General features: G+C 46.9%; 1 protein-coding gene across 1 annotated transcript in view; it reads right to left on the bottom strand.

The window, feature by feature from the left end:
* Positions 1-402: 402 nt before the first annotated feature.
* Positions 403-12,912, bottom strand: part of LOC105882195 (doublesex- and mab-3-related transcription factor C1) — a 50,309-nt gene continuing 37,799 nt past the window's right edge. Inside the window, exons 2-8 of the mRNA XM_075999232.1 lie at positions 4,143-4,367; positions 3,904-4,061; positions 3,541-3,599; positions 3,095-3,231; positions 2,228-2,288; positions 1,903-2,050; positions 403-941 (exon numbers count right to left, since the gene is read on the bottom strand). Of these exons, the coding sequence (XP_075855347.1) occupies positions 829-941; positions 1,903-2,050; positions 2,228-2,288; positions 3,095-3,231; positions 3,541-3,599; positions 3,904-4,061; positions 4,143-4,363 (897 nt within the window). The 5' untranslated portion in view covers positions 4,364-4,367 and the 3' untranslated portion in view covers positions 403-828. The remainder of the gene's footprint in view (positions 942-1,902; positions 2,051-2,227; positions 2,289-3,094; positions 3,232-3,540; positions 3,600-3,903; positions 4,062-4,142; positions 4,368-12,912) is intronic.

The following is a 12,912-nucleotide window of genomic DNA, read 5'->3' as shown; positions in this document are numbered from 1 at the left end:
ATGGCAACCGTGAGTCCACATTCCTGCATGGCAACAACTGAGCCAAGCACCAGCTGCTGCCTTAGGTAGAGTGTGCACTGTCACTTTGGCCAGAGCCCATCAGGCCTGCTCAACTTGTTTACATGACATGTTTGATCCTGTAGGTGTTGCAATTTGTGGCCCTCTGGACGACTGAAAACAGCCCATGCCAGGCAGAGGGTAAGTGCTTAATTACTGAATGAACAAATATTCTACCCTTTTTTCTCTACCATTTTCTTCTCTAGCCATGTTAACAAGAAATCTCAGTTATTGTGTGGGGTGATTCTCACTTTGAGACATGAATTGGACAAGTCTGTTAGAGTCAGGATAATCTATAGTCTTACTGTGTTAGACCGTGGTAACAAACAACCCATATATCACAGTGCCTTACAACAACAAGGGTTTATTATTTGTTCACGCACACAAACCTAGAGACAAAGTGAAAACATTCTTATGCATGGATACGTACATGAGTGCACAGGTGTGTCTGCAATCACAAGACAAATGAAAACTCTGGCATATGAATTCACACAGAACCCCATTTAGAGACTGATCAACTTAGATTGCACAATCCTGCTATGATAGGAGACATCAAAATGCCCCAGCATCCAAAGGAGTAAGGGATACAGGTACAAGAATATCCACCTTCAGCCAAGGAATTGCCCTATATAAGAAAAAGGGTCTGAAAGCTTATAAAACACTTAAGGCATAAAAAATGATGTTAAGCATTTTGGACATTAACCATTTTGCACATTCAGAAACAGGATTCCAAATAGGCAGTGCTCTATGGAGGCCTCCTCCTCTGGGCTCCTAGCTCAAGAGGGAGATGCATCCCAGGTGGCCAATAGGCAGCGAGACGGAGCTGGCTGGCCTGGGGCGGAGAGAGGGGCTGGGAGGCTGGAGTCCTTTATCTCCAGCAGGAGCTGTAGACAGAAAGGAAGGGGCCAGAGCCAGGTCACATCCATGTCCCCTCCCAGCTCTCCCCTTTTCTGTGTGTCCCACCCAACCAAAGTTTGTCACCTGGACTACTGTGCAGACCTCTTCCTCTCTGATTTCCCCATCTTGAGGCCTGGGTCCCCCCATCCCTCCATCACAACCACCACCTGTCTTTCTGTCAGGCCCAGGGTCTCTGAAAATTCTCCTCCCTAGCTCTGGAAGGTTCTCTGGCTGCTCACTGCCCACAATTGCTGGTCTAGCCTCCTAAGCCTGGCCGGCCAGACCTCTGTGATCTGTAGCCTCTCCAGCCTCGTCCCCTTCTATCCCAGTGTTTCCTCCAGGCTTGGTTCTTCACTCACAGACCATTTGGGTCTGGGAATGCCTAGCCTTCCCTCTTAGCCTCCCCAGGTGTTTATCCCTCCTCCCAGCTCCTCCATCATGGACATGTAGCCAGAAAACACAGCTTGCTTGCCAAGGCATCCATGCTTCACGTCTAGACTGGAAGCTCCCTGCAGACAGGGACCAGACCTCCTTCCAGACCAGACCCTTACCACCTCTGTATGTGCCCCCCAGACTGCAGCAGACCGCAGGGGTCTGGGTGGAGAGCCTGGGCTGGGAGTCAGCACACCTGGTTCCTCCACTTGAGATGCTGCATGCTCTAAGGCAAGTCCCTGCCACTCTCTGGACCTCAGTTTCCTTGTTTCTTGACATCAGGGCACCGCACATTTGCTGTTCAGCACAAAGCTCAACAAACTGCAGATTCACTGAACAGCCCTCAGCTGCCATTTCAAGAGTCGGACTGAGGAGCTTGGGTGCCTGGCCCCAAGGAAGTTGAACCTACTGACCCTGATTTCCCTGTTAGAACCTGCTTACCATGAGGCACTCTGCCCCTGCCACCCTGTTCCCAATTCTCCCCGCCCCACATTCTCCCTCCAAGGAGCAGGCTACCTGGTGGCACACAGGGCTGGTGCAGGGAGATGCAGTCAGAAGGGGCCTGGAAAGAGCCTCTCAGAGTCAGCAGAGCCTCGGCGGCCTCCAGCTTCCGCTGCCACTCTAAGGAGGCAGAAAGCGCAGCCTGGTCCGAGTCTTTGGGGGCCTGCAAAGCAAAGGGCGTGAGAGAATGGGCACTGGAAACCACACCTCCTCCCAATGTGACAAGTGCCCCTTCAGCCCTGAGTTCCCTGGAGCCCCCCGCCCCCCAAGGCCTTCTGCTCTTCCCATCCGCTAAGCTCCGCCCCTCCCAGGGTTCTGGACCCCACTACTTTCCCAGGACCTGTGGCTGCAGTAGAAGAGGGTCAAGGGTGGCACAGGGCTGGAGGATCAGAGTTGAGCATCTAGAAACAAGGAGAGGAGAGGCCAGGGGATTAAACCCTCTGACAGACACATACTACCAGTAGACAGAGAGGGGCAGGATTTTGCAATAGCTGGATGTCGAAATCCCAATGCCTGCTGGACCATTACTCCTTGTAGCTAGGGCAAGTCCCTTGTCCTGGTTGGCCTGTTTTCTTTTCCATACCTCTGATTTCTATTTCTTTCCCGAGACACATATTCCTGCCAGCATTTTCCTCCCAGGGCCATGGAGAAGATTACGGGAAACCACAGGTGTCTGCGTTTTAATCCGCAAAGCACCTGGAGAGATGTGATTACTGTCCCTGTTCAGGGACTGGTTCTCGCCTCCATATTGCCCAATCCCCATGCGTCTTGAAGGACAAGTCTGGCTCATCTCCAGGAAGCTTTCTCTAATGGCCTTCACCATCATGGCCTCCACTTGTCAGCAGGGCCTTCTATCCTGTCTGTCTGCTTCATGTGGAGTGACAGCTCTCATTTCTTGGAGGCCTACTATGTGGCGGGCCTGTGTCAGTCCTCTTTTCAGTGCTATAGGTATAGAATATTGCCCCCAGTATACCCACAAGGAAACGGAGGTTCGGACGCATAAAGTCACCTGTCCAAAGTCTCACAAATAGGAAATGGCAAAGCTGGGAGAGCCCTGTCATTGCCCATTAGTCTTAGAAGCTGCCTTCTCCTTCCCTTTTTCCTCCTCCTTCTCCTCCCCCCTGTTCCTCCTCCTGTCTCCCATGGCACCAAGCACAAGGTTGGGCACCCAAGACACAGCCAGTTCCATGGTCCTCACTCCACTCACGTGCTGGGCTGGGCAGGGGGCCCGTGGGGCTCCCCGGAAAAAGAAACCATCAGTTGCTGCTCCAAGGTCGCCGGAGTGCAGGGCAGAGACAAAGGTTCTGGGGGCTTGCCGAGCAGCAGAGCCCCTGGGGAGCTCTCCTGCAGAGGCAGAGAACATAGGTTGGAGTCACGACCAGGCCATCCATGGAAAGAGAAGGTGTGGCCAGGTTCTGGGATGAAGATAGGAGCCCAGGCCGTTGGAGTCTGAGGATGTTGAAGACCAGCCAGTCTCAGCTTTCATTTTGCAACTGGGGAAATTGAGGCCCAGGGGGAAGAGTCTTTTCCCAAGATCACAAGGCAAGTTGGTGGTAGGGGCGCAGATGGAACCCTGTCTTTTGGGGGCACAGTGCAAGGGGTCTGGGCAGTGGATGGTGGGAGCCTCCCCCGCTGGCCACGGACTCTACTTACCTGCTCCGGGGTTTCGCGGGCGTGGGCCTCAGGCTGCAGCACGTTGCTCTCCTTCCCAGCTGTGAAAGACCAGGGACGGCTCTGCTGAGCCTTTCCTTCCCGTCCCTCCCACAGGCCCCACCCCACTTTACCCACCCCTAGTCTCAGGTCTCACCTCACCGTGAACCTTCTCAACCCCCCAGATCTCTCCTTCGGACAAACACTTGGCGGATAACATTGACGACGTTTTATACTTGGGCAAGTTAAGGTCCAGGGAGTAACTTGCCCCAGGCCGCACCGAACTTTGGTGACAGGACTGGTGACAGAACTACCCATGCGTCCTCCACCCAAACTCAGGCTCCCTCCCTGGCCAGGGACACTCACTGAGGGCTCCTGCTTCCATGGCCAAATTCTTGACACGGGTGTGAGCTCTGGCAGGGACAGCCATAGTCTTTATCAGTCCTCGAGCCAGGTGCCTCTTTAGCCGAGCCCGCTGCTCCCTCTTCAAGGCACTCACAGCAGGCAGGATCCTGCGGTGCTCCCTAAAGTGGGGGATTGCACGTCTAAGGTTAGTCACATTTAGAGGAGGCCTGGCCCCTCCCCGTCTGAGACACCATACTCACGAGAAGAGGGTACAATTGTGACACTTGCAGGCCTGGAAGAGGCAGAAATGCTTGTGGCCCCTGATTTGGGTAGTGATGCCATGGTTGTGGCAGCGGTCACAGCGACCTATAGCTCTTCTGGGGCCAAGTTCAATCCCCCACGGGGCTCCAGTCTCACGCCCTGTGGTGCATTCGGAGTCAGAGGGGCAGCAGGGCGCAGCAGGTATTTCTTTGGGTTCCATGGTTCTAGGGTCAGGAGCGGAGGTCAGAAAGGCCACATGATCCCCTGCCCCCAACTGTACTTCCTCTGCCCTTGGAAAGCCCTGTCTGGGGCGGCTGGGTTCTTCTTCTCTAGCCTGCTCACTGCTGGAATGAGATTGGCCCTCCCTTCCTCTCCCATGGCTTTCTCCAGCCTTCACCCCGACCTCCCCGCCCAAGCTGCCTCCTGCCCAGGAAGCCCCACTCACGCACAGCCCCTCCCAGGAGACCTCGGCGTCGTGGGCCCGGTCGCACTCCGTCCATTCCTCACTCTCCTCGCTACCTTCCCCCCCACAGACCCCATTTTCAGTCGCACACACGCACCCATGCCCGCTTCAACAGTACCGCACCCCTTCTTGTGTGTCGTCCCGTACCCTGCCCAACCCAGCTGTTACTCCCGGAATCCCCCTCACTCGTCTCCCCCGCCCCTCCCGCGTTCATCCACGGCCCACACGGCCCCTGCTCCCTGCGCCGGCTCCGTTACTCGTCGCGGCCACGCCCTACGTTCAGTCCCCTCACGGCCCATTCCGGGGTTTCCTCGCCCCCCCCCGCCGCTTTAGTTTAGTCATCCTCTTTTCCCCCTTTAAGCTGATTTCCCTCCTGTGCCCCATGAAATCATATTGGCCCCCGATCCCCGGCCCTCTCAGTTATTATTTTCACGGATCCCGCCGTTCAGTCCCTGGATTCTTCCTTGGGCCGATAGACACTCCTTGAGCGCCCTGTGGGTGCCAGGCTCCCATCCAGCCACCACGCACCTCCTCAGCGCTGTGACTTTCTCCCGGCCCGCCCCTGGCGCCCTCACGAACCCCGGCTTGGCCTCCACAGCCTCCCAACAAGCTTCCACACTCCTCCCCACACCTCGCAATTGTGCTCGAGCACACCCGCTCCCCTCCCGTCACCAACAGCCCCCACCCGCCACCTTGAGTGCCTCAGTTCCCCAGGAAGCCGGACCCTTCGCTACCCCCCACTCGCCACCTGCCCACTTCTGGATCAAACGCAGGCGGACCAGTCCCGTCCAGCGGCCAGAGGCCGGGAGCTCAGGGGCCTGGGGCCAGGGGTCCTCCCGACAGGGGTTCGGAGGAGAGCGGTTGGGGTGGAAGGGGACATCAGAGGCGGGTGGCGGCACCCTGCTGAGGTGGAGGAGAGGGGAAGGGGTTGGGGAGGCAGAGCCGGAGCCTGGGAGGAAATAAAAGGCATGGAAAATGAGGATCATACTCCTGACGCCAGCCTGTGGTTATCACAGCCTTCAGCAGGTTGGGATCAATCAGCTGAGACTGGAGGTCTGAGGGAAGACCCCGCTTCGGCTCCTTCCCGCCCTCCGACAAAGGCCAATCAGCTGCAGCGCTGCCTTCCACCTCCCACCGCCGGCGCCTGGCGACCAATGAGCTTCGAGATGCCCTCACGCCCTCGCGCTCTGGCCACGCCCCCTTCGCCTCTCCGTGCCGCCTGCCAGTGAAGAGAGTCCCTGGGCCCGCCAGGAGCACCTCAAGTGAAGTTGAGCTTTCAGCTCCTCACGGCTTGTTTCCCGGACTCGTCCCTTTTAGATGTGAAATATTTCGTGTGCGTGCCTTTTTCAGTCATGTTCTTGGTATTCTGTAATTTACCTTTTAAAAATTCAGTGTGTGTTGTTAAAATCGATCTGTATTCCTGTGGGAGGGATTCTCGATTGGGGTGACTTAGCACCCCCAGGGGACATTTGCCAACGTCTGGAGGCATTTTCGTCCATATTTGTGTGTCTCTGTTTCTGACCTCCCCGTTATGTTCCGTAGACACATTTGTCTATTCCTGGGCCAATACTACATTATCTGAATTTTCATCACTTCACAATACATCGTGACGTCTGCTAGGTCAAGTCCCTACATCTTATCCATCATCTCCAAATATATCTTTGCTATTCTTTGCCTTTTGCCCTTCCATATACATATTAGAGCCTGCAGTGTCAAGTTTCCTGAAAACTCAGTTGTAACAGATTTGGAATGCCGCTTTGCTGAATCTATAAATCAGTGAGGAGAGAATTGACTATCTCCCCCTAGTCAGCCCTCCTGGTTACCAACTTGGGATGTCTCCATTTACCAGGCTCTTTAACTCTCTAATCGTTCAGTTTAGCTTTAGTTTTATCTTCTGTACAGTCAGATCTTGGACATCATTTCTTGTATTTATCCCAAGACAATGTAGAGTGTTGGTGCTCTTGTATTTGATGTCTGTTTAAAATGACAGTTTCTATTTGGGTCTAATTTACACAAATGCATTTGACGTGTTAAAAAGTATGTTGATCTTAAAGTCCACCACCATACTAAAGTCTCGTTATACCTAAGAAATTTTCTGTAGGCATTCTGGAGGTTTCTGTGAATCTATGAGTAGTGGAAATAGAATCAGACCTCTGGGTTTCTTACTGTGCTGGCTGGCAAAACCAGCACAAGATCTAATAGCGATGGCGAAATTGGACTGCTTTGAGTTGTTCCTGATTGTAAATAGAATGCCGCCAGTGTTTTCCTATTACAATGGTCTCCCTGTGTTTTCCTGTCCTTCCCTCCTTCTCTTCCCTTCCCTTTCCTTCCTTTCCCTTCCTTCCTCCCTTCCTCCCTTCCTTCCTTCCTTCCTTCCTTCCTTCCTTCCTTCCTTCCTTCCTTCCTTCCTTCCTTCCTTCCTTCCTTCCTTCCTTCCTTCCTTCCTGTCTTTCTTTCCCTTTACCAGATTAAGAAACGTATCCTTACATTCCTAATTTCAAATGTTGCCTTAAACATTGGGAATAGATGTTGAATTTTCCTTTTTGTCTACAAGGAAATCATCAGGACTGTATTTATTTAATCTGTGAATACAATGGCTGTCATGGATAGGTTTTTCCAAAACCTTTACCAAAATTTAACTTATAATCAAAGAGGTACAAAAATCATTAATGATTTTCTTTTAAAGTTAAGCATACACATGCAATTATTGACAGCATCTAGAGCAAGCCACAAAATATATTAGCAACACAAAAACCTCTTTCATGCCCCCTTCCACCTATACTTTTTCTAATGTTAAGTCAGCGTTCCTCTCCTGAGATAATGGTAGCTTAGCCATGGCATGTTCTTTGTGTACATTACAGTGGTGTACAAATGTACACTGGAATATTAGCTTGCATCAGAATCACCCAGAGAGCTTGGTGAAACACAGACTGCTGAGCTCCATATCCGATTACAGGATTTTAAGTGGAACCCAGAGTTTGCTTTTCTAACAAATTCCCTGATGATGCCGACACTGCTGGTGGGAGGGAGGGGACCACACTTTGAGAACCACTGCACAAGAGAGGAGCGCATAAGGAACACCGAATTATACATCTGCAGCCGTTAACCACTCCTGGCCAATCTCAGTTTATACATATCCTCTCCCTCCCCCTCCTCCAGATTATTTTCAAGCAAATATCAAAAAAGTACAAAACTTGTACATCTTAATTTATCTTATTTGATTTGTAAATATTTCAGTTTGTAATTCCAAAGTATGAGAAACCCATTTTCTCCCTAGCTTTTTATTTTGAAAACACACAACGTTGAAGGGGTAATAGAAATGAACAATCTTTTGCCTAGATTCACATTTCCCCATCGCTTTATCTCTCTCTATTTTTTTTTCTTGCTTAACCATTCAACAGTTCTGAACACTTCACCCACTTACTTCGGCATGTATCTCCTAAACGCTAGGGTGTCTTCCTATGCAACCAGAGTACCATTACCGCCTTGAAGAAATTTAACAATGATATGGTAATATTATCTACGTCCATATACAGTCCATATTTAAATGTTCCCAATTGTCCCAGAACTATCCTTTTGAGAGGTTTCTTGGGACATCCACAATCCAATCAACCATCAAACACTGCATACAGTTGTCATGTGTCTTTAGTGTCCACTAATCATAAACAGTGCCCCAAACAATTTTTTAAATCTTCCATGGCAATTACATTTATCCACCGCCTAGGCCTGTTGTCTAGGGCAGTGTCCCACCATACGGGTTTCCCCGATCGTTGCCTCTTGTTTAGATTTATGTTGAACATTTGGGGTATGAATATTAAGTAGGTGATGAGGAGTTCACATTGTATCACATCTGCAGGCTCCTCAGGCCAGTTGGTCTAGTTATCGGTGATGCCATTGGTACTAATCAGTGAAATCGCTTGCTTAAGGTGCTGGTCAGACAGATTACTCCATTGTGAAGGTATCTCTGTCCCTTCGCAATTAATAAGCAGCCTGTGGCATGATAGTTTGATACCATTTGGATATTCTGTTCTCCAACCAAATTTCACCTCTTGGCTTTAATATCCATTCGGGGCTTTTGCCTGATGTGGTTATTACTTTGTGGGTTTGAAAGTGGTGATTTTTAATTGTATCATCCATTTCTGCTTCTGTTGGTGGGCACTTTGCTGTAAAAGAGACCATCTAATTCCCATCCGCCCTCCACCTTGCTGTTGTTTTTCATGGTGTATTTGCTGCAGCAGAACACAAAAAGCTATTTATTTGCTATTGGAAAGAAATATAAAGAGAATAAAGTGAACAATAGTAAGCGAAATGTAAGCAAAAACATGATGAGTTTGAGAAGAACTTCCCCTCTACCAGTCTAAACAGATTGACAAAATCAGTTGCCTGAGATTAGAATTAACTGGCCAGATTGACCTCAGTTGCCTGAGATTAGAATTACCTGGCCAGCAAAAACAAAGAAGCGGTTTTTGTTAATTACTAAGAGGATCTGAGGTTGTTAATTTGGCCAGCTAGGAAATGGCATGGATCTCTAGACACACACACACACACACACACACACACACACACACACACACACACACCCCACACACACATTTTAGACAAAGGCATGGTAAAAAGAAATTGTTATTTCAATTACAGAATGTATGTTAGACAATTGTGAGGCCATATATAATATTTTGCAGAAAGCAGAAGACCTTCAACTAGGTCGCCAAGCAAATGCCACTATAATACACGACCTTCCTAACAATATGAAACAATAATTGATTCAAAATCTGAAAAACCTCAGACGTTTTGTCTCCAAGAACTTTCCAATTTGCAAAGACATGGTTGCAACATAAAAAAATTGAACTCGTGGCACAGATATTCTGGAATTATTCCTATCCCTTAGAAAAAGAATTGAGCTAATTATGAAAGATACTACAAAAACTAGTTCCTCTGATGAAAGACAGGCATCTGGCTGTTAGGTCAAAAACTGAATTTCATTGTCATTTAAATCAAGAGTCTGATGCTTCTCTTATTGCTTCTTTCCACTGTATGATTCCTGCTGAAAACAGAGGGGGTTAGCTTCCTAAAGTAGGCCACATGAAAAGTTTCATGAATATAGTTATGAAACTCATTCAGTAAGTATGTGCAAATGCAGGAAATCATCACAGGTTTATTTTGTCAGTCATGGTTGAGATGTGTAAGTTTTATTGATCTTCTTTTTTAAAAATCTTGATTTTCGTTTTATTGATTTCTCTATTGTTTTTCTATTTTCCATTTCCTGGATTATTGTACTTCTCTTTCATATGCCCTTCCTTCCCCTGGCTTAGGGTTTCTTTCGCTCTTCTCTTTTCTAGTTTATTGAGGTGACAGCTTAGATTACTGCTTTGATATTTTTCTTTTTGTCTGATGCAAGAGCTTAATGGTATACATTTTCCTTTCAACAATGCTTTAGCTTTGCCCCACAAACTTTGATCTGTTTCATAACCATTTCTATCCAGTTCAATTCACTTCTTGATGTCCTGGAAGACTTTCCCTTTACTAGTCTGTCTTTTTAAATTGACAAATACAATATAATTTAATATAATAAAATATATTTATATAATAAAATATATTTATGATGTACGATATCTTCATATAAGTATGATGATGTTTTCATATAAGTATAAATTGAGAAATGGCTAAATCAAGCTAATTAACATATGCATTACCTCACATGCTTATCTTTTCCTGTGGTGAGAACACTTAAAATCTAATCTCCTGGCAAATTTCAAGTACACAACATATTGTTATCATCTAGAGTCACCATGGGGTACAATAGACCTCTTGAATTTATTCCTCCTGTCTAACTGAAATTTTGACAAATGTTGACCAACACCTCCCCAAAGCCCCCAACCTCCAGCCTCTAGTAACCACCATTCTACTCTCTACTTCTATGACATCGACACTTTGGATTCGACAGTGAGTGAGATCATGAGTATGGAAGGCCACACTCCCCACTAGACCTCTAGACCTTTGCTGGCATGAGTGGGCATTGGGCCATAAGGTTTTCGCAGGTGTTTGGCTGCAGTAGAGCAGTCACTGTGAAAACATTTTCTGTCTTATTAGGCTGCCCCTTTCTGTAAGTTAGGCTAGAGGGAACAGGCTTTTGTGAGGTTTTTTTGTTCGTTCCTTGGCTTGCATTTTTCATTTTGTTTTGTTTGTCTGCCTTTGCCTTTTGGCATTTCCAGTAGCTAGTTTCTTCAGCTCCAAGTCTGGGATACATCTGACAGAAACAAACCCGGGGCAACTTAACCACAATGTCCCTCTGAGGTCCCTAGTTGATCTGCTTTCTTCTCTCCACTTTTCAGAGTCTTATGTTTGTTTTATATGTACTGTCAAGGATTTTAAGTTGTACTCACTGCGAAGAATAGGGACATGTATGTCTACACCATCTTCCTAGAAGCAACAGTCCATAAATTTAATTTTTTATTTTAAAAAAGTGTAATTGGCAAACAATAATTGTATCTATTTATGGGGTGTGATGTGATGTTTTGATATATGTACACGATGTGGAGTGATTACCTCAAGGTAATTAACCCTCCCCTCATCTCACCTTACCTATCCTTGTGTGTGTGTGTGTGTGTGTGTGTGTGTGTGTGTGTGTGTGCCTGTGCTGAGAACATGCTAAATCTACTCTTTTAGCAATTTCAAAATATGCATTACATTATTTTTAACTAACGAGGCTGTGGACTAGATCGCTAAAACTTGCTGTTCCCGTCTAACTGGAACTTTGTACCCTTTGACCAACATCTCCCTTTTCCCCATCCCCCCACCCTCAGCCTCTGGTAGGCCCCATTCTACTTTCTGCACCTATGAGATGGACTTTTCTGGATTCCCCATATGAGAGAGGTCTTGCAGCGTGTGTCTTCTTTTGCCTTTTATTTTTAGTTGACAGGTGGTAATTGTACATCTTTATTGGGTGCAGGGTGATATTTGGATACATGTGTACCATGTGTGATGATGAAATCAGAATAAGTAGGATATCCATCACTTCATTTATCATTTCTTTGTGTTGACAACATTCAAAGTCCTCTCTTCTAGCTTTTGAACATATGAAATAAATTATTGTTACCCATATTCACCCTACAGTGCTATGGAACACTCGAACGTATTCCTCCTATCTAGCCGTAATTTAGTATCGGTTAGCCAGACTCTCCCGTATCCTCAACTCCCCTCTAACACTTCCCAGCCTCTACTAACGGCAATTCTACTCTCTACTTCTATGGGCCCATCTCATTTAGCTCCCACATATGCGTGCGAAGGCATGGTATTTATCTTTCGTCTCTGAATTATTTCACTTAACGTAACATCCTCCAGGTTTATCCATGTAGACTCGATGACAGGGTTTCATTCTCTTTCATTGTTGAATACTATTCTATTGTGTATATATACACCGCATTTTCTTTATCCAATCATGTGTTGAGAGATACTTAGGTTGATACTTAGGAATAACATGGATCTGGTGTTGGGCAGATGGGAGGGAGGGAGGGATGGGCATATACACACATAATGAGTGCGATGTGCACCATCTGTGGGATGGACACACTTGAAGCTCTGACTCAGGTGGGGAAGGGTGGCAAGGGCAATATATGTAACCTAAACATTTGTTCCTCCATAATATGCTGAAATAAAAAAAAAAGATGAGAAATAAAAATGTAAATCTCTATTAGCATATGGCATTGTCTTGTAAGTATAAAATCCTAAGGAATCCACTAAAATACCTTAAAAATAATAATTGAATTGAGTGAAGTAGAAGGATACAATGTCAATACAGAAAAGTAATTTCCATTTCCATAGAGTAGTAAAAAGAACATCAAATATGAAATTAAGAAAACAATTCCATTTGCAGTAGCATCAAAAATAATAGAATACATAGGAATAAATTTAACAGAAACTTATGAAAACACAAAACATTGTGGAAAGAAATGAAAGGACATAAAAAATGGAAAGACGTTCTAATCCCTGTGCATTCCTGGTAGGAATGTGAAGAGGTGCAGCCACCTGGGAAAACAGAGCCACCTTTCCTCAAAACACTAAATACAGAACGACCATATGGTCCAGCAATTCCACCTCTGGGTATATATCCCTCCCAAAATGAATACCAGACTCAAAAAGACATTTTACATCCATGTTCACAGCAGCACTATTCACAATAGCCAAAAGGTAGACACAACCCGAGTACCCACTGATGAAAAGATGGATAAACAAGAGGTGGTATATCCATGCAATGGAATATTATTCCGCCTTAAAAAGGAAGGAAATTCTGACACGGTGCATCATGC

This window comes from Microcebus murinus, chromosome X, assembly GCF_040939455.1.
Source record: "Microcebus murinus isolate Inina chromosome X, M.murinus_Inina_mat1.0, whole genome shotgun sequence".
Taxonomy (NCBI): Eukaryota; Metazoa; Chordata; class Mammalia; order Primates; family Cheirogaleidae; genus Microcebus; species Microcebus murinus.
This window is presented reverse-complemented; position numbering and strand designations above follow the sequence as displayed.